Below are 20,359 nucleotides of genomic sequence, written 5' to 3'. Positions count from 1 at the left end.
TTCTCGGCCCCGCCCCTCCCCGCCCGTGGGCAGGGTCAGGGCGGTCTCGCTCTAGGCACCGCCCCCGCCGTTCGTCCCGCGGTCCGGCCGCGCGCCCTGAGTCCTGCTGCACCTCTATTGGCTGGGAGGGCCCGGCCTCCGCCAATCATCGGGGCGGGCTCCCGGAAGTGTCCCTGCACGTGTCGGGCTGAGCAGATGGCGGCGCCGCTGCGCGTGAGCGGCCGGCGGGCCCTCGGCGGTCCGGGGGCCCTGGGGGCGGCGGGAGGGGCCGGGACTCGCCCGGCGGGGCGGGGTGCCGAGGAGGGTCGGGCTTGGCCGGGGGCGGCTGGGGCTGGAGCGGGCAGTGCCGGGGCGGGGGACGGGATGGGCTGCGGGCGGGGCGGGGTGCCGGTGCCGTTATAGGGTGCGGGCGGGGCGGGGTACCGGTGCCCGTACGGGGTGCGGGCAGGATGCGTGGCCGGTGCTGTTATGGGGTGCGGGCGGGGCGGGGTGCCGGTGCCCGTATGGGGTGCGGGCGGGTCGGGGTGCCGGTGCCGGTAAGGGGTGCGGGCGGGGCGGGGTGCCGGTGCCCGTACAGGGTGCGGGCGGGTCGGGGTGCCGGTGCCGGTAAGGGGTGCGGGCGGGGCGGGGTGCCGGTGCCCGTACAGGGTGCGGGCGGGTCGGGGTGCCGGTGCCGGTAAGGGGTGCGGGCGGGGCGGGGTGCCGGTGCCGGTAAGGGGTGCGGGCGCGGTGGGGTGCCGGTGCCCGTGTGGGGTGCGGGCGGGTCGGGGTGCCGGTGCGGGCGCGCTGCTGACCACCTGGCGCAGGGACGGCTGCGGGCGCTGGCGGCGGCGCTGGGAGGCTGCGGGCTGCTGCTGGGCTCGGCGCTGGCGGCGGGCGACGAGCGGCTCTACGCGGCGGCGGTGATGCCCGCGCTCCGCGCTCTCCCCCCCGAGGCCGCCCACGGCCTGGCCCTGCGCGCCGCCGCCCTCGGGCTGCTGCCGCCCGCCCGTCCCGACGGCCCCGCGCTGGTGCGGCCCTGTGGCGGGGGAGAGCGGGGGTGGGGTGGCCGAGGTGGACTCGGGGCCGCGGGGAGGGGGTGATGGCCCGGGGGGCAGCCAGGGCGTGGGGGGTGGCGGGGGGATCGCAGGGCCCAGGGGGGCGGGTGGGCGGGTGGCCGGGTCCCAGGGTGACCCCGGACCTGTCGCGGTCCGTGGGGGGTGATGAGCTCTGCCAGTCAGCGGAGGTGCCCGGCAGGGCTCTGGGGCGGCCCGGGATCCAGGAGATGGCCCCGGCAGGAGCTGTGGGTCCCCCGGGGCAGGCACCTGATGAGGACACCCTGCGGGGCAGAGGGAATGGAGGGGAGGGGGCCGGGGCTGCTCCTATCGGGGCTGGAGCGAGGCCCTGGCCGCGGCTTCTGGTGTCGGTGGGCTCTGGCCCTCCTGGCACCTGGATGCCAGTTTTTGACCCAGCCCCTGCCCCGCAGGAGGTGCGAGTCCTTGGGCAGCGGTTCTGCAACCCGGTGGGCCTGGCGGCTGGCTTCGACAAGCAGGGCGAGGCGGTGGACGGGCTGTACAAGATGGGTTTTGGCTTTGTGGAAGTAGGGACTGTAACGCCCAAGCCCCAGGAGGGGAACCCCAGACCCAGGGTCTTCCGGCTGGCAGAGGACGAGGCAGTCATTAACAGGTGGGATCTGAGGGTGGCTGCTCTGCGGTGCCCCACAGACTGCCCGCCCAGAGGGAGGCCGTTTATTTGGGCGGTCCCAGCTCTGTGGTCTGTGCTGCAGTGGCTCTTGGGTTGGATGTGCTGAGCAGAGCTGCAGAGACCATACGTTGCCCTCGTATTTCTCCTGTGTCCTGCTCAGGGCTTGTGGACACCAGCCCAGCCCTGAACCTTGATTGTTCTGGTGCAGGTATGGATTCAACAGCCACGGCCACGTTGCAGTGGAGCGCAGGCTGCGGGCCCGCCAGGAGACGCAGCTCAGGCTCACTGGTGGTGAGACAAGCTTATAAGCCTTTGCTCTTGGGGTCTGCAGGGTAGGTTTGGGGGTGTCCCAGGTAGCCGTTGGCCAGGAAAGGTGTGTAACGCCAGTGTCCAGGCACAGGAGGGCTCTGGCCAGAGCAAGGTGCATTTGGACAGCAGCAACCGTCTTGGGGCTGTAGCCTCTCCCACTTGGGACTGTGACCAGGCGCCTTTCTCCTGCCATTTTCTCTGCGATAGAGGCTCCGCTTGCTGCTTTAGGCAGGATGTGTCTGCTGAGACTAGCCAAAGCCAATAGGGCCCGAGCTGGGCAGTTTCCGAGGGCAGCTTCCGCCAGGTGGCCAGGCTGGATCCTGCGGTGCTGGGAGGTGCTGACCAGGGTGGCTGTAGTGATGCTGCTGTGGCTGCAGAACAGTCCCAGGCCCACCCCCATGAAACACATGGACTGCATATCCTGTCTTGATTTTAGCTGGTCCTGGGGCCTCCCTTGTCGGGCTCTCTGGCCCCTTGGGTGGTGGTTGGTCCCACTGCCCTGGTTCAGCTGTGTCTGTATTCCAGCGGGGATGCCCCTTGGAGTCAACCTGGGCAAGAACAAGAGCTCTACCGATGCTGCATCTGACTACGTGGCTGGGGTCCGGACGCTGGGCCCTTTGGCTGACTACCTGGTTGTGAATGTGTCCAGCCCGAACACCCCAGGGCTGCGGGATCTGCAGGGCAAGGCTGAACTGCGGGACCTGCTGACCAAGGTGGGTGACCCTCACAGCCAGCCCAGATCACAGCTGCAGCACTGGATGCATCCTGTCCCCTGGCAGCACCTGCTCTGCTCCAGCCAGTGGGTTTGCCCCAGCGCAGGGAGGAGCGTGGTGGCTCCCCCGAGTGGTGTGCAGAGCCACCGAGATGTCCCCTGATCAGCTGCTGGCACGGGGTTCACCAGGGCGCTGTACTCTAGCAAAGGGCATGTCAGCAGTGAAGCATTGCCCTCCGCTCTGCTCCTGCAAAGGGGCAGCGAGCCACCCACCCCACAGCATCGGGAGTCGCTGTGGTCCTGTGCAGTCGTGTGCCCCAGGCCCTCTGCCATAGGGTGCCCGTTCCATCGGTGGCACCGTGTAGGGAGAGCAGGGCGCATCCCTGTGCTGCCTGTGGTGGTGGGCGCATGTGTCTCCCCCCTCCAGGGCAGGAGGTGTTCCCCCAGCACGCGCTGCTCTGTGCCCCGGCACGTCCCCCTGCAGGTGCTGGTGGAGAGGGATATGCTGCCTTGCGAGCGCAAGCCAGCCGTGCTGGTGAAGATTGCCCCTGACCTCACCGCACAGGACAAGCAGGACATCGCTAGCGTCATCTGCGAGGTGAGGAGGGGGGAAGGGGGGGCTGGTGTGGTGTGCTTCCTGCCTCACCGCGCACAGCGCAGGGGCAGGACTGCGGTGCTCCTGGCAAGTCACCTCTCTGAAGGGACAGGTGGACCTGCGGCTCTCTGGCTGCTGTAGGGATGGTGTCCTGGGTAGCACTGAGTCCGCGAGGGCCTGTGTGCGTCACCTGGACCTTGGGGATGGTCCAGGCAGTGAGGGTGGCTGCTTTGTCCCTGGGGATGTTGCTGGGGCACTTGCTGGGGGGGTCCTGGCCTGGCAGCCTGGGGACAAGGGTGAGGGGCTGCTCATGGCAGCTGTGTCCTCATGCTGCTGGCCCCCTCAGCTGGGTGTGGACGGGCTGATTGTCAGCAACACCACCGTGAGCCGCCCCAGCAGCCTCCGGAGCAGGCAGCGCACAGAGCCCGGGGGCCTCAGCGGGAAGCCCCTGCGGGAGCTCTCAACGCAGACCATCAGAGAGATGTACTCCCTCACCCAAGGTAGGGGTGGAGCAGGGCTTGGGGGCATGTGCTGGCATCGCCTGTGCTGTCCTGACCCTTTACTTGCCCACAGGCCGGGTGCCCATCATCGGGGTGGGTGGGGTGAGCAGCGGGCGCGATGCCCTGGAGAAGATCCGCGCTGGAGCCTCGCTTGTGCAGATGTACACGGCGCTCGTGTACCATGGGCCGCCGGTGGTGGGAGCAGTGAAGCGGGAACTGGAGGAGCTGCTGAGGTGAGTGAGGGGCCGGGCACCTCCCCAGGGAGCCCCTGGGCCCAGGGTGGCTCTGGGCAGCCGTGTGCTGGTGCATGAGCAGTGGTACTGTGGGGCCAAGCTGCAGTGCCAGGCCAGCCCAGCCGTCACATGCTGTCCCTGGTTAGGGAGCAGGGGTTCAAGAACGTCATGGAGGCAGTTGGAGCAGATCACTGGTGCTAACATGCTGCAGAACCAAGGTCTAGCCGGGAGGAGCCATGGCCAAGCAGGGACAGGTCTGATGCTTCTGGTGCTGGGCAGACTGGGACTGAGCCAAGGTCCTGGTCCCAGCCCTGAGAAGGGTCAGTGACGGGTGAAGCTGGGGCTGCACTGGTGGGGAGCAGGGGAGGGGGCCTCCACACTGGTGCCGCTGTCTGTATTTTGGCTTTCCTGTGGGTTGGGCTCCCCAGCAGAAACCAGCGCTGGATAAGGCTGTGCTGGGCGGTGAGGAAGGCCCCTGAGGGGACAGTCCTGCAGGCTGTAGGCAGTCCTGTGCCCTGGCTCCTGCTGCAGCGCTTCCCCATGGAGGGCACACCTTCCCTGGCATTACTGCCCAGAGCCGTGGGCCAAGCAGTGTATTGGGTCCCCTTCTGCCAGGGACCCCACAGCCCGTGCTGCCTGCTCTGGCTGGCATTTGGTCCTCCTGCACCGCAGCCTCCACAGGAGGGTCTGCCTTCCCTGCCCTCCTCCCCTTTTCGCACGCGGTCCTGTAACAAACCTGCAGGCCCCGGGTCCTGCCCGAGTGTCAATAAACGTTTGGCTCACCTGGTGCTGTGTGCTGCTCTGGGGACACCCCTTGGGTCGGAGGGACGCGGCCTGGCTCTCCTCAGCTGAGCAGGATCAGCTTTCTTTGTGTTTTTCCCAGTTAGTGCATCTTTTCTCAGGCCTTTCTTGAGCAACATGGCTTGACCTGGACGCGGCGTTCCCTCTGCAGCCTCTCGCAATCCACCCTGCAGAGCAGGATTGCATCACAGCACTTCACCAAACCTGTTTACAGGAGGAGCGGGACTGCTGACCCCGCTCTCAGTGGCCCTTGGCTCACATCAGGGCTGTCACCTGCTCTCCTGCTTCCGCAGCCCTCTGCACCAGCCTCTTCTTTCCTAGATTCTCTGCTTCGGACAGGTGGTGCTTATTGCTGCTCTAACAGGGATGTGATCTGGTCCATTGCCCAAGGTTTTGATGTGCCTTCTCTGGAGAGGGCCTGGGAGGTGCCTGCTCTCCCAGTCTGAAGGTGCCTGTCATGCCTGTGGGAGTGTGAGCTTGAGTTTCACCTTGTCCCATGGCATTCTTGTCGGTGCTCTGCAGCTGATTGGTGACTGTGGCTTGGAAACATTCAGTGCCTTGCGCTGCCACAGCAGTCGCTGGCGGCACTGGCCTCGAGCATGGCCCTGCACTGCCGTAGCCCGGTGCCTGGGCTGCGGTCCATGCCCCACGGGCAGGCTGGGGCAGCTTCCCCCACTTCCCTGCAGGCAGTCCCTTTGTCTGAGCTAACCTTGAGGCTGTGGAGTGGCACCAAGGCACAGTCGCGTGTTGCTTTTCCTCCCCCTGCCAGGGCATGGCAGTCTCCTGCGGAGGGACGAGCCTGCTGCAGTGGGACAATGCTATCTGAGCCTGCTATTATCCATTGTCACAGCACCTTTCTAAGTGCTGGTGTGGTTTGTGGATCAGAGCTGTCAAGCCCTGATGTGTCCTGTTCGGACTCTAGCCTTCTGTGTTTCAAGTGTGGTTGCATGAGTATGACTGGTGCTGGACCAGAGATCTCAAGCCCTGCGTTATTCAGGGGGACAGGCACCCCATGAGATGGGAAGAAGCTTGCACAGGAATCGAAAGCCCTCTTCTGGAGTGTCTGGGACCAGACAGATGTCCCTCCCGAGCCTGAAGGAGTGGAGCATCCGAGGGGCAGGAAGGGCACTGGTGAGAACCCCAACAGGCCAGGCTTCAATGGCTCAGGGCTGGGGCTGGCCCCACGTGTTCCAGATGGTTTTGGGGTGGCCTTACTGCAACAGTGGCACCCTGGGATAGGTAAGAGGGTGGGTGCCTGTCCCCTCCCCTCCATGCTGCCCCTTGGTTGTGCTCCTGCCAGAAGGAGACTCTGCTCGTTGGAGCAGGCTGATGTGCTCTGCCCTGCGCCCTTGCTGCTGGCTGGCCACATCCAGCTGGGTACTGGCCAGCAATTGCTGCCACGAGTTCCCGTAAGGCTGGGCCGGGCCCTTGCCTCTGCTGACAAACAACCTGCACCCAAGGGGCCAGGGGCTGCTGGGACGTGGGACTGGAGCCCACTGGGCAGGAAGGGGTGGGTGCTTGTGGGAAGAGGTCGGCTTGGCCACAGTTCCTTGGAGCCTGCAGCGAGCTGGCATGGGATGTGCTGCACCCCTCGGCCAGCCGGGCTGGTGCTGCCCAGGACGCTGGTGGGGCCGAGCCCCACTGTACCCCAGCTTTGTGGGGTGGCTGGCAGGGTGCACCCTGGCTGTGGGCAGAGCCAGGCACAGGATGGGATGGCACTCAGCTCCCGTGCCCTGGCTTCACCTGCCAGCACTGGGGCAGCTGCCTGCACGCTGTGGGGCTGCCGGGTGCTCCCACGGGGACTGCCCTAGGTGGTGGCACAGGGCAGTTTTGCAGGGGGCAGGGGCTGGCTCTGCTTTCTGTGAACCTCAGCTGGTGTGACAGTGCCAGGGCACCAGCGTCTGCAGCCAGATCCCTCCCTGCATATTTGTAGCTGCAAAATCCGGGAAACTCTTGGCACGCTGGCTTCCCATGGGGGCTTGGCAGGCTTCCCGGGAGCCTCTGCCAGGCCGGCTGTGAGCCAGGTGGGACTTTTTGTGCTCCTCCTGCTGGGAAAGGTGCTGGCTGCATATAGCAGGGTCAGGAGGTCTGGGGCTCATGGGGCTCCACCAGGGCGAGGGAGGTGGCAATAAAAGGGATGAGGAGAGAGCCCTGAACAGCATTGACCTGCAGAAGGAGGCTGCTGTGAGGAGAGGGAGCTGTGAGCATGGGGTGAGTGATGATGCCCGTGTGTGTCCCTGCCCGTGCTTGGTGCTGCGTCTGTGCTGCTTGCCTGGCTGAGGGTCTGGCCCTGCTCTGGGCTGTGGTGGGACCCTGGAAGCACTCCGGATCCCAACACTGCAGCCTCGTCTTCTGCAGCAGCAGGATCCAGGTGTGGCCCAGGCAACTTCTCCAGGCTGTATCTGATGGGCAGCCCTGGGGGCGTGGGGTCAGCCCTCTGTCCTTCTGGGGAGGGAGCCCTTGGGCCAGGGCACGAGCCTGGCCAGGGCGTTGGTCCTGGTGAAGCCCACAGACTGGGAGCAGGGGGGTAGGAGCCCTCTGCTGAGTGTGCCCTCTCTTCCCTGCAGACCTGCAGTGCTGCTGATTGCTGGCCTGGCCTGGACCATGCTGGAGACCGCAACTGCCACCGGTACCTTCCTGGGCAAGGGTGGGAGCACTGGGGCTTGGACAAAGCCAGGGGCAGCTTGGCAGGGAGCAGGCGTGGGGCAGGGAAGACAGGACTGGCGCAGGACCCTCCGGAGGTGGAGGTGATGTCCTGGGCTGGGTCCTCTGGGTCAGCTGAGCATCCTTTGCCTGCAGAGTGGAGCTGTGCAAAGCCTGCGGAGATTGAACACGGCTACGTGGAGCACTTGATCAAGTACCGCTGCGACCCCTACTACCAGCTGCGTGGCTCTGGTGATGGTAAGGCACGCAGCATGGGCACAGCACCCAGGGACAGGACTTGTCCCCGGCTCCAGGGGATGGACGGGGCTGCCCCAATGCCAGATGATGCAGCCCCCGTCCCCCTCCCACCTTCCTGGGGGTATGAGTAGCTACCCCCGCTCCCCCAAGCCCTGAGGCGGCACAGGTAACTGCGCCTCGCTGGCTGCGGGGCCCTTCCCCCACCCTGCAGGGCAGGGGCGCTGACTCTGGTTTCCCTCCAAAGGCATGTACAAGTGTGATGAGGATCATGCGTGGGTGAGCCCTGAAGCTGGCAAGGAAGTGCCTGTCTGCGAGCCAGGTGAGAGCAGAGCAGCAGGGGCTGGGGCTGCGAGGGGCAGGGTGGGTGGGTGGCTGTGAGTGGTCTGTCTGGGCAGCCGAAGGGCTGCAGAGGCTGCTCGCAAGCCCCATCTTCAGTGCGGCTCCCTGGGGCTGCTGTGGGCCAGGAGGCATCCGGCGTCTGCCAGCCTCAGAGGGCTCACCGGGGCCCTGCTCTGCCCTATGCAGTGTGCGGGAAGCCGAAGAACCCCCCCAGGCAGATGCAGCGCATCATTGGAGGCCTGCTGGCTGGGAAGGGCAGCTTCCCTTGGCAGGGCCGGCTGGTGACCCGCCACAACCTCACCGTGGGTGCCACGCTCATTGGTGACCAGTGGCTGCTGACCACGGGCAGGAACATCTACCTGAACCACACTGAGAACACCAAGCCGGAGGAGATCGCCCCTACACTGCAGCTCTTCCTGGGCAGCCAGGAGCAGCCTGCCTTGGGCATCGAGCGCGTGGTGCTGCACCCCGGCTACCCAGAGGCTGTGGATCTGGCCCTGCTGAAGCTCAAGCAGAAGGTGCTCCTCGGAGAGGAGGTGATGCCCATCTGCCTGCCCCAGAAGGACTACGTGCGCCCGGGGCGGGTGGGTTACGTCTCAGGCTGGGGCCGCGGTGCCACCTTTGCCTTTCCCAACATGCTGAAGTACGTGATGCTGCCGGTGGCAGAGGGCGAGAGGTGCAGGCAGTACTATGAGGCGCGGAATGAGTCCTACTGGGTCCAGCCCGTCCTCAGTAATGATACTTTCTGTGTGGGCATGAGCGAGCTGCGGGAGGATACGTGCTACGGGGATGCCGGCGGTGCCTTCGCCGTGCAGGACCCCGATGATGACACCTGGTACGCAGCCGGCGTCCTCAGCTACGACAAGACCTGCACGACCTCCAAGTATGGCGTATATGTGGACGTGCGGCGTGTCCTGGCCTGGGTCAAGGAGATGGTGGTGACCGGCTGAGGCAGGGCCATGGGGGAATAAAACTGCCCCACACCTGGCTGCAGGCTCCATCTTTCTGTCTGTCTGTCTGTGTGCAGCGCTGCGGGGGTGTGCACAGATGCGTCTGTACCGGGGGGGAGTGAGCTTGTGTGGGTGCCTGTGGGATCCGTGTGGAGAGCCTGCAGGGCTTCCCCCGGGGGGTGCCCCGGGCCCCTTGTCTGCAGGGGCTGCCTGGGGTTCTGTGGGGTTCTCCTGCCGCGCCATGTGTGTGGGTGTCTGTGGGGTTCTCTCCCTCCCCTGTATGGGTGGGTGTCTGTGGGGTTCGCCCGCCCCTCCCCCGTGTGGGGGTGTCTGTGGGGTTCTCCTCCCCCCCCGTCTGTGGGGGTGTCTGTGGGGTTCTCCCCCCCCCCCCCGGTCTGTGCGGGCGCCCCGTCCGTCCGCCGCTCTCCGCCGGCCGCGCTCTCCACGGCCGGAGGTCCTCCCGCGGCCACGTGACCCCACTCAGTTCCCCCCCCGCCCCACGTCGGAAGTCCGCCGAGGGCCCGGTAGCATGTCTTGTCTAGCGGTTGGACTCTATGATGGCTGCCACTCCTATAGGCTCTGGCCGCTATGTCTATGGTGCAAGTAGGCTAGAGTGGCTCTCGCGGAGCACTGTGGGGCGGCTATGGCGGCGCTCAGGGAGCTGGTTCACGGTTGCTGAGGCAGCTGCAAACAGGTGGGGGGTTGAGGGAGCGGGGCGGTGGGGCCGAGGGGCCGGGGCCGGGGGCGGCGCGGCGCAGCTGGGCTGGGCCGGGCTGGGCCGGGCTGGGCCGGGGCCGGGCAGGGCAGCGCAGCGCAGCGCTCCGGCGCCGACCCTCCCGCTGACCAGTGCCCCGCAGGCCCCATGGGTGCCCGCCGCGGCCCGGCCGCCCGGCCCTGCGCGGCGTGGTAGCGGTCGGCGGCGATGGCCGAGGCGAGCGAGGAGTCGCTGCACCGGCTGGCGGGGACGAGCCCGGACGCCGAGGCCGGCGGGCTGGTCCCGCGGAGGCGGAGCGCCGCCGCCGAACAGCACGTCTTCAAGGCGCCGGCACCACGGGCCTCCTTGCTGGGCCTGGACGTGTTGGCGGCCCAGAAGCGTCGGGAGCGTGAGGAGGAGGCGACCGGTGGGAAGCGGTCCCGGGTCTCCTCCTACAAGGACTGGGAAGAGGGCCGTGACGAGGCGGGCAGCCCCGAGGAGGACGAGGAGGAGGAGACCGATCGAAGCAGCCGGAGTGCTCGCAAGGACAGGTGGGGTCCGCGTGGGCGTTCCTGGTGCTGGCGGTGGCACCGGGCGCTGTACAGCCGTCGGATCCCTGCGTGAGCCTGGGGTGTGAGCACTGTCAGCGTCTGCGGGGGCTGTGCCCTGTAGCCGGCGGGGCTGTGACCTCCTGTGTGGCTGGGGGGTCTGGAGATCTCCTCGGGGGAGGACTGTGGAGCACCTCTGTAGATCTGAGGAGGAGGTCTGGGAAAAGCTCTTTCACAGGTGCCCTCCCTGAGGCGTTTTGGGCAGGAGCGCTTTTAGATGCGGTTAGGCCTGCAAACACCAGTCATCCTAGTCATGAGACTGCTTCCAGATGCTTGGAGGCAGTGGCCTGCTCAGAAGTGCATGTGTCTGAGAGCATCAGCAGTCTTGGTGGGCTGGTAGCAAAGGATGGAGAGAGCAGTTTTAACCATAACCTTCTACTATAGTAGAGGTTAGAACTAGAGTTGTATGAGACAAGTCAAAGGCCAGCTATTCCTCAGCACTGTTGAGCTTTTCTTCTCTCTGCTCTGCCTTTCCAGGCATTACCGCTCTGTCCATGTGGAAACACCTTCCTACACAGGGGGTGTCAGCGAGGAGTTTTGGGAACGCAGCCGGCAGCGGGAAAGGGAGCGTCGGGAACATGGTGTCTTTGCCTCCTCCAAGGAGGAGAAGGAACGAAAAAAGGAATGCAGTAGAGATCGGGACCATGATCGTAAACGGGACCGCGGTAAGTGCTCAGAGACCTTTGTGACTCTTCCTGCTTAGGATTTGGGCTTGTCCCTCAGGCTGTTTGTAGTCCTTAGCCAATGTTCGTGGCGTTTTCTGCAGCGGACTTGGAAAGCCTGTTTGTGTATTGGGCACCTGATCTTACTTTGTTTTCACAGAGGAGCGGGACAGAAGTCGTCACAGCAGCAGATCAGAGAGAGATGGCTCGTTGGAGCGGAGCAGCAGGAGGAGCGAACCAGAGAGTCCCAAACATCGGCCCAAAGGTAGGAGTGGGACCCGGTAGAGTTCTTATGTGAGACCTAACAGGAAGGGGCTTGTTCTTTTTTTTTTGTTTCCTGCTGGTTTTGTCAGAACAAGTGTGGGTGGAAAAGCCTGTATCTTTTAACATTTGTGGTTAGGGCAAGCATAAAACTCCTAGCTCGACCTGGGTCTGGGAGCAATCTGCCAGCTGTGTGTGTGAATATCTGGCTGATCTCTGCACAGTGGGGTCTATTCTGGGTCTATGTGATAGAAATGTGGTCCTTTGGCAATTTTCCTTGGAATCGTTGGGTTAGCCCCTTCTCTTAGAGGGAGGGCAAATGGGTACCCTCTCTCTGTGCTCCTTGCTAGAAGGTGTAAGGTGGCTCCAGGTGCCTGGGGTCGCTGCTTGAACATCAGGTGTCAAACCCCATCCTCTCTGCTAGATGCAGCCACGCCGTCTCGCTCCAGCTGGGAGGAAGACGATAGTGGCTACAGCAGCGCCCGCCGCTCACAGTGGGAATCTCCCTCACCCACACCTTCCTATCGAGACTCAGAGCGCAGCCACCGGGCATCATCACTGCGGGACACGGACCGAAGAGACCGGGACAGGTATCGGTGCCTGGGGCTGCGCCTATGAGCTGTTGAGCTGCAGGAAGGCAAGGGTGTGTGTAAGAGCAGCACCTGGCTGTGGGCACCAATTCCTCCCTTGTGCTGTTTTTTCAGGTCTGTGAGGAGCAGGTACTTGGATAAGACGCCATTGCCCACCCCGTCATACAAATACAACGAGTGGGCTGACGACCGGAGACACCTGGGGGCCACACCACGGCTGTCCAGAGGGAGAGGTGAGGAGCCTGGGCTGAGCTGCCTAGGCTGGGCAGTGGCGGAATCCCCTTCCCCTGCGCAGCATGGAGTCGGGCTTTGTGGGATTTCCTCTGGAGCAGCAGCAGGGCCGGTACCTGGACTGACCAGCTTACCCCGTCCAGGGCGGCGTGCAGATGGGGAGGAGGGCATTGCCTTTGAGACGGAAGAGGAGCGGCAGCAGTGGGAGGACGACCAGCGGGTGAGAGCCTGAAGACGGGCGAGGAGTGGGGCGGACAGCGGGCTGGGGGCTGCCAGGCTGGGCTGGCTGGGCTGCGGGGCCTGCACTGGCCTGTGGGGGCGGGGGGCAGCGGGCAGCGTCCCTGCGGTGGTCAGATGGGCAGCGGTGGGAGGGCCCGGCCCGGCCCGGGGAGCATCTCTGCAAGTGTGCGCTGCAGGGGGCTGTCCGGCCCAGCCGGCGGAGCTCAGGGCCACGCCTCTCCCCTCCCAGCAAGCTGACCGGGACTGGTACATGATGGATGAGGGCTACGACGAGTTTCACAACCCCTTGGCCTACTCCTCCGAGGAGTACGTGAAGAAGCGGGAGCAGCACTTGCATAAGCAGAGGCAGAAGCGCATCTCGGCCCAGCGGCGGCAGATCAATGAGGTAGGAGAGAGATGTGAGGTCAGCTGCTCTGAATGTGTGAGCACTGCTTGTTTTGCGGCCCCGTGAGAGACCCGCTTGCTGGCTGCGAAGGCTGAGCCCTTGCTCTTGGGTGGACAGGGACAGTCTGTGTTCTGGCCCAGACTGAACGAGGGCTCACAGAGAAACTATTGTTACGTTCCCCGGAAAGTGCAGCCCTGCATCTCCTGCCTGGGACAGAATTCGCAATCAGAGTGACTGCGGTGGATCGCAGTGTCCAGGGCACGAGGAATGCAGAGAGCTATGCTCCTCCTATTCTGGGATGTGAGTTACATTACTAGGGCTCTGTACTGTTGGCCCAGTGGATACTGGGGGCTGGGACCCTGCCCTCTGCACATGAGCAGGATTATGTCCAGGCGTCCGGGTGTATTCCGAGTATGGCAGGGGCCTTGTGGACAATATCTGTCCTGCATTTCCTTGGAGACAGTCCTGTTGACCATGTGCTTCATATGGCCAGTCTGTGTTTCCCATACCCTGCTGCTTCCAATTACAGTTTCTTCCCTCGTGCTTACTTTCAGGTTCCCTAGGCCGAAACCGTCAGTTCATCCTATTGTCAGTGCGGGGTCCAGACCTGAGCTCAGTGTTCTGGTGTGATCTCTTGGGCTTTCTGTGGGGCATATTTTCTGATATGTTGTTTCCTGCAGGATAACGAGCGCTGGGAGACGAATCGCATGCTGACCAGTGGTGTGGTTCATCGGATTGAAGTGGACGAAGATTTTGAGGAGGATAACTCTGCTAAAGTGCATCTGTTGGTGCACAACCTAGTGCCCCCTTTCCTAGATGGAAGGATTGTCTTCACCAAGCAGGTAGAGACCGTGGCTGAAGGCACTGATGGCACGAGCCCCGCAAGTGTGAGCTCTCTGTACTGAAGCAATACCTCTTTCCTCTAGCCAGAGCCAGTCATCCCTGTCAAGGATGCCACCTCAGATTTGGCCATCATAGCCCGGAAAGGCAGCCAATTGGTGCGCAAGCACAGGGAGCAAAAGGAGCGTAAGAGGGTATGCTGTGACCTTTTGGCTTACTACCCCACATAGTACACGTTATGTAGTGCCTCACAGCCTTTGTTTGGAATTTGCAGAATACAGGCTTTGGCGGCAATGATAATGAGGAGTTCATATTTTTATGACCTGGGGGATCCTGGCAGCCCACTCATTGCGTTGTCTTATAAGCAGCTGCTGTGATGTGATTCCCTCAGGCACTGCCTGGGACATGAATCACTGTGCACTTCTGCAGAAGAGTCTGATCCAAAGGACATTCGGATCATGGGAGAAGAGAGCAGGTGGAAGAATGTAAGGTAGCTTAGGGATAGTCAATATGGCGGCAGGATATATCTTGTCATGTCTCAGTAGAAGAATTGTGAGGAGAAGCATGCAGTAAGGTAGCATATTAGTTTTTGGGGGTGTTTTCTAGGGACTTCTCTAAAGCTTATGGGATAGCTCTGGGGAAAGCACAGATGTGTTCTTTGTAAATTGAAACAGCTGGATTTGAGCTACGTATACTATGAGTGGAATGGAAGTGGAAGCTAAACTGATATCAGAGGTGAGAGCAAACAAGCCTGTGAGCACCTGTCAAGAAGATTATCTCTGATTCAGATTTGTGTAGGTTTAAGTTCAAATTTAATGGAAGGGTCAGCAGCTGGAACCATTTTCTTAGGAGGCAGTTGGTCATCCTGTGCCTGAAGTCTCTGTATCCAGACCAGTGTCTAAAAGCTCTGCTCCAGTTCACTTGGAAGAGGGGCAGTTGATGTAGGAATGGGGTGTGCGTTCTGCGTTGTAGCATTGGGGAATTGTGGGGCTAATATGCTTTTCTAGTCCTACGAGTAGGATTGGAGAAGAACGATTTGTCAGTGCTTGCTGTGGCAAAGTTATGCTGCTCTCTGTCCTTCCAGGCTCAGCATAAGCATTGGGAGCTGGCAGGCACAAAACTGGGAGACATTATGGGGATCAAGAAAGAGGAGGAGAAGGATGAGATGGTGACAGAAGATGGCAAAGTGGATTACAGGTAGGAGCTTGCTTTGAATTGCTCCTGCTCAGCTGGTGACGGGGGCTGCAGGCATAGCAAAGTGTGTGGAGAGGCGGTTTCAGGACTTCTGGTGTTTCCTTAGGACTGAGCAGAAGTTTGCCGAACACATGAAAGAAAAAAGTGAAGCCAGCAGTGAGTTTGCCAAGAAGAAATCAATCCTGGAGCAGAGACAGTATCTGCCCATCTTTGCTGTGCAGCAGGAGCTGCTCTCCATCCTCAGGTACGGCTGCTAGGGAGCTGATCATAGAGCATCCCCAGGGCATTGGCCTAATCTCAGGAACCCAAGTGAGAAATTCTCCTAGATACATGGCCTATTTGGAAGCTATACCCTCAGGAAACAAAGCCCATTGCTTTGTGTGGTTGGTGGCAACTCTCCTGCCTGAGTAGGATGATGCTTAGGTGGCCAGCCAGGGCTGTGAATGCAAAGGCCATTCTTTGTGGCATATGAAGAAATACTTTTTCCCTTTCTTTAGAGACAACAGCATTGTGATTGTGGTGGGGGAGACGGGGAGTGGGAAGACGACTCAGCTGACACAGTACCTCCATGAGGATGGCTACACAGACTATGGCATGATTGGCTGCACCCAGCCCCGCAGAGTGGCAGCCATGTCGGTTGCCAAGCGGGTCAGCGAGGAGATGGGGGTGCGTCTGGGAGAGGAGGTGAGTGGCAGTGGCTGCAGGGGTGCAGCCTGATGACAGTGTGTATGGGGCTGTTGGAAGACTTGCTGATATCTCTGTCCTCCCAGGTGGGCTATGCCATCCGCTTTGAGGACTGCACGTCTGAGAACACAGTGATCAAATACATGACAGATGGGATCCTTCTTCGTGAATCGCTGCGAGAGGCCGACCTGGACAACTACAGTGCGATCATCATGGATGAGGCACATGAGCGCTCGCTCAATACTGATGTGCTCTTTGGCCTGCTTCGGGAGGTGTGTGTGAGCCTGGACTAGAAGACAGCAAGCATAGGGCACGTGAGCTGGTTTTAAAGCAGAGTATTGGCAGGGACAGCCCTTCTTTACCAGGTCTGGGAGAGGGAAGCAGAGCTGCCACATCTCTGTCTGCACTTGCTGCTCCAACATCCTGGTCCCTGGTTCTGGGGGGTTAAATCTCCCTTAGTGCCTAAGTGCTGCCAGAGGCTTGCTGGCTAACTGTCAGAAACTCTAGGTACAGAGATCTTTGCTGGCTTAAGGCTTCCTGGACTGAGGTTGGCGGGTCTTTTTAACTGTGCAGATCATATAGCATCTGCGTTCCCTGGCATTAGTGGCCAGTGCCTCTAGAGCACAGCAGAAGCTCTGTCTTGTGCTGTTGTCTCAGTAATAATGGAAGCAGCCTGCAGCCATATGCAAATGCCCCTTTCTTATTGTTCCTTTCATCTGCTTTCTAGGTGGTGGCCCGACGCTCAGATCTGAAGCTTGTTGTCACCTCGGCCACCATGGATGCAGATAAGTTTGCCTCCTTCTTTGGGAATGTTCCTATTTTCCACATTCCTGGGCGCACTTTTCCTGTTGATATTCTTTTCAGCAAGGTATGGTCAACATTGCAGAGGGAAGTTCTGTTGTAACAGGAGGGGGTTGTGACTTGGGTGTACTGTACTCTGTGGTGGACAGAAAGGATAGAGGAGGAGTAGTCATCCTATGATGCAGTCTTGCATACAGGATGGGGCAGGTGAGATTATTGGTGTCTGTAACCTGGGCTGTGCCTTTCAGACCCCACAAGAGGATTATGTGGAGGCTGCAGTGAAACAAGCTCTGCAGGTCCATTTGTCTGGTGCTCCTGGAGACATCCTCGTCTTCATGCCTGGCCAGGAGGACATAGAGGTGAGCTGGAAGGGCAGGCACTGTCCTACCCTCTTGTTGTTTTAATCTTATGTTCACACCCCTCTTTCTGTCTAGGTGACCTCAGAGCAAATTGTGGAGCACCTTGAGGAGCTGGAGAAGGCACCTGCTCTTGCTGTACTGCCTATCTATTCTCAGCTACCGTCAGACTTGCAGGCCAAGATCTTCCAGAAGGTGCTGATGTGTGCTCTGTGATAGGAGTGGGGACAGGGGAAACTAGTGCAGGGAAGACTACTGAGCGTGAGTGAGAGGCACAGACGTGCCTTTTGTATTGCACGTGGAGGGCGAGAGAAAGCATGTGCCCCCCCTCAACTTCTCAGGAGTCACCCCTGTCCTTCTGGGTTCTGTATTGCTGCTCTGCACTCTTCCTCAGTGGTGCAGAGGCCCTTGTCCCGGGATTTGACTGATGTGCAGTATGCTTGCAGGCTCCAGATGGGGTCAGGAAGTGCATTGTTGCCACTAACATTGCAGAGACCTCACTGACAGTGGACGGCATCATGTTTGTGATTGACTCTGGCTACTGCAAGTTGAAGGTAAGCCAAGATTTCCTGTACTGTTTATGTCTGTGATTTCTGGGGTTAGGAGTTCTGTGGTAGTCCACCCAGCCTTCCTGTTACTTCAGACTGTTGTTCTTGTGCCCTGCAGGTTTTCAACCCCCGTATAGGCATGGATGCGCTGCAGATCTACCCCATCAGTCAAGCCAATGCCAATCAGAGGGCGGGCCGAGCTGGCCGAACAGGCCCAGGCCACTGCTTCAGGTAGGCACATCACTGGTGTTCCTGTTCCTGTCCTATCTGCAGCTTCGCATCAGGTTATGCATATTTTTTTCTTACTAGAGGTGTTCATTATCTTGAACTTCTGGGGGGATGAGGGCAGTAGCCAGGTCTTGAGGCCTTCTCTTTTGGACTGAGTGCCTCTGCAGAGGAAAGGATGTGCTCCAGTTTCTTCCCTTGTTCATCTTCACTTGTGGCTGTTCTGCCCTTGATGCTGTCAGGAAAGCAGCCAAGCCAAAGGCAGCTTTCTCAAGGCTGTGCTTTGAGACTGGCCTCCGCCCAGGGAAGGACTCTGCTTGAGAGGGGTGTACACTGTCCCGCAGCCCAGGCACCCTTATGTGTTGGGGAGGCCACGCTTTGGCCAGCGTAGAGGTTCCTCCCTGGGGTCCTGCTGGCTGGTCTGGCTGAGTGCAGAGTTGCTGCCCCGTGTCGTGCCTGGCTGGGTTGGGCAACAGCTGGTGAGTCAGTAAGGAGCATAGTGGCCTGAACGGGAGGAGCATGCTCTTGGCATCTCTTCCCCAGGCTCTACACCCAGAGTGCCTACAAGAATGAGCTGCTGACAACCACGGTGCCCGAGATCCAGCGCACCAACCTTGCCAATGTAGTGCTTTTGCTCAAGTCCCTGGGTGTGCAGGACCTGCTGCAGTTCCACTTCATGGATCCACCCCCCGAGGACAACATGCTGAACTCCATGTACCAGCTGTGGATCCTGGGGGCCCTGGATAACACAGGTATTGGCTGCTGGGGCAAGCTGTCAGCCCATGGGACTGGGACCTGCCCAGCTGCTGATCCCTATGCTGTTCCTACAGGTGGTCTGACCTCAACAGGACGTCTCATGGTGGAGTTCCCACTGGATCCTGCTCTCTCCAAAATGCTCATTGTCTCCTGCGACATGGGTTGCAGCTCTGAGATCTTGCTCATTGTCTCCATGTTGTCTGTGCCTGCCATCTTTTATCGGCCTAAGGTACCTGTTTGCTCTTTCAGCAGTTTGGGGCCTTCCTCTGCCCTTTGACTAACCTGTGTTCTTTGCTCACCCTTCAGGGCCGAGAGGAGGAGAGTGACCAAGTGCGGGAGAAATTTGCTGTTCCAGAGAGTGATCACTTGACTTATCTGAATGTTTACCTGCAGTGGAAAAACAACAGCTATTCTACACTGTGGTGCAACCAGCATTTCATCCATGCCAAGGCCATGCGCAAGGTGAGGCTGTGGCAACGAGGCTGGGGGAGGGAGCCTTACGCAGGAGAGGGATCTGACTGCCACACCCCTTTGCAGGTGCGGGAGGTGCGTGCCCAGCTCAAAGACATTATGGTGCAGCAGCGGATGAGCCTAGCATCCTGTGGTACTGACTGGGATGTTGTCAGGAAGTGCATCTGTGCTGCATATTTCCATCAAGCTGCAAAGCTGAAGGTGAGAGATGTCTGTGCTAGTCTGGGGGCTGAGAGGCCCGTCTGGGAACAGGTGGGCTAACCACACTTCTCTTTGCAGGGCATTGGGGAGTATGTGAACATCCGCACGGGCATGCCCTGCCACCTGCACCCCACGAGCTCTCTGTTTGGCATGGGCTACACACCAGACTACATTGTGTATCATGAGTTGGTCATGACCACCAAGGTGAGCTTGAGCTGAGGGCTAGCAAGAAGGGTGAGGAGTGGTCTGAGGGAGATGGAAGGGCTTTGCTGTGGTACTAGGATCTATCAGAACATCAGCATATCTCATCTGTACTAACTAGGCATGTCTGTGTCACCTGCAGAGTCCTGTTTGTCACTTTCCCAATATTTTTTCCTGGCCTCTGTGAGATATGTTTGAACCTCTTTGCAGTCTTGCGAAGTCCAGCCCATAGCAGCTTCTGAGGCCAGGAGGAATTGTCTGGAAGCAATTCTCAGTCCCAGCCTGAGAAGTGCCATCAGCAAGTGGGGGAGGGAGGGAGCTGCCATGGCTCTGGAAATGGCGCCCAAGCCCTGAGAGTGCCATCCTGCTACCCTGGTCTTTCCTTCTGTCCCTGCAGGAATACATGCAGTGTGTCACTGCTGTGGATGGAGAGTGGCTGGCAGAGCTGGGCCCCATGTTCTACAGTATCAAACATGCTGGCAAGTCACGCCAGGTGAGTCTCCTGTCGAGGACAAGCTGGCAGACAGCAGGCTGCATGCCTGTTTAAGGCGCTTTGTGTGTGTGTGTGTGTGTTTTGACATGGAGGGGAACAGGCCTCTGGGCCTGCAGAGAGTCTGCTGCTGGCGAGCCCTCTGCCTGTCCCTGACCTGCTGCTGCCTTGCTCCAGGAGAACCGCCGCCGTGCCAAAGAGGAAGTGTCTGCCATGGAGGAAGAGATGGCTTTGGCTGAGGAGCAGCTGCGTGCCCGCCGGGAGGAGCAGGAACGCCGTAACCCACTGGGCAGTGCAAGGTGGGTGCCGGCCCTGCCTGGCCTGCTTAAGAGCAGGAGTAGTGAGCAGCGTGGATGATCCCAACTTCCCCATGGGTGTTCTGGTTCAGGGAAAGGTTGCATTTTCCACTAACCACCCTTGTCCTCTCCTGGCAGATCTACTAAAATCTACACCCCTGGGCGGAAGGAACAGGGGGAGCCCCTGACACCACGACGCACCCCAGCCCGCTTTGGCCTCTAAGAAGGCATTGCCGTTGCTTTGAGGCTTAAAGACTTCCAGGAGCAGCTGAGTCTTAGGAGACTGCCCAGCTCCTCTGATCACTGTACTCTGTGAGGCTCTCTACAGCTTGTGGCCCAGGAAGGCTTTGGTGCTTGGCACTAATTTTGCTACAGAACAGAAAGAATTTTATTTGTTTAAAGGTTGTCAGTCTAATCCTTGCTTTGTTTTGCGCTGCTTCTTGTCCTGGAGGCGAGTGCTGGGTGGAGGCAGCCCCACAGAATTGCGCAGGGCGGGTGCTGTCAAGTTGTTGCCCTGTAGAGCCTGGGACGAGGCACAGCATTACACTGACCTAGAGGGCAAAGACAACCTGGCCCTGCCCCAGCCCTGACCCATACTACTG

General features: G+C 60.5%; 2 protein-coding genes across 5 annotated transcripts; both read left to right on the top strand.

Annotated features, from left to right (window-relative positions):
- Window positions 1-137: 137 nt before the first annotated feature.
- Window positions 138-9,073, top strand: DHODH (dihydroorotate dehydrogenase (quinone)). Of its 4 annotated transcripts, XM_075161738.1 has the most exons (12): window positions 181-213; window positions 807-1,010; window positions 1,466-1,665; window positions 1,892-1,974; window positions 2,518-2,705; window positions 3,189-3,302; window positions 3,646-3,799; window positions 3,873-4,032; window positions 7,401-7,462; window positions 7,633-7,734; window positions 7,979-8,053; window positions 8,260-9,073. In XM_075161738.1, exons 1-12 carry the CDS (start codon window positions 196-198, stop codon window positions 9,021-9,023), a joined length of 2,124 nt encoding a protein of 707 aa, XP_075017839.1. In that variant the 5' UTR covers window positions 181-195; the 3' UTR covers window positions 9,024-9,073. The 4 variants fall into 4 exon arrangements, with proteins under 4 accessions (XP_075017840.1, XP_075017839.1, XP_075017841.1 ...); XM_075161739.1 differs by lacking the exons at window positions 7,401-7,462; window positions 7,633-7,734; window positions 7,979-8,053; window positions 8,260-9,073 and adding an exon at window positions 4,179-6,208 and having other exon boundaries at window positions 138-213; XM_075161740.1 differs by lacking the exons at window positions 181-213; window positions 807-1,010; window positions 1,466-1,665; ... (3 more) ...; window positions 3,646-3,799; window positions 3,873-4,032 and adding an exon at window positions 6,935-7,044 and having other exon boundaries at window positions 7,401-7,480.
- A 556-nt stretch (window positions 9,074-9,629) lies between these two features.
- On the top strand, window positions 9,630-20,158 carry DHX38 (DEAH-box helicase 38). The gene is made up of 27 exons (XM_075161726.1): window positions 9,630-9,717; window positions 9,881-10,268; window positions 10,803-10,990; window positions 11,148-11,252; window positions 11,673-11,838; window positions 11,953-12,071; window positions 12,213-12,289; window positions 12,539-12,694; window positions 13,375-13,536; window positions 13,621-13,728; window positions 14,619-14,731; window positions 14,835-14,972; window positions 15,226-15,412; window positions 15,499-15,684; window positions 16,140-16,280; window positions 16,462-16,572; window positions 16,648-16,764; window positions 17,016-17,123; window positions 17,236-17,348; window positions 17,886-18,094; window positions 18,173-18,327; window positions 18,405-18,560; window positions 18,636-18,770; window positions 18,849-18,974; window positions 19,369-19,464; window positions 19,639-19,760; window positions 19,896-20,158. The coding sequence occupies exons 2-27, from the start codon at window positions 9,946-9,948 to the stop codon at window positions 19,978-19,980; spliced, it is 3,702 nt and encodes a 1,233-aa protein (XP_075017827.1). The 5' UTR covers window positions 9,630-9,717; window positions 9,881-9,945; the 3' UTR covers window positions 19,981-20,158.
- Window positions 20,159-20,359: the final 201 nt, after the last annotated feature.

The sequence above is a fragment of the Calonectris borealis genome, chromosome 12 (genome assembly GCF_964195595.1).
Source record: "Calonectris borealis chromosome 12, bCalBor7.hap1.2, whole genome shotgun sequence".
Taxonomy (NCBI): Eukaryota; Metazoa; Chordata; class Aves; order Procellariiformes; family Procellariidae; genus Calonectris; species Calonectris borealis.
This window is presented reverse-complemented; position numbering and strand designations above follow the sequence as displayed.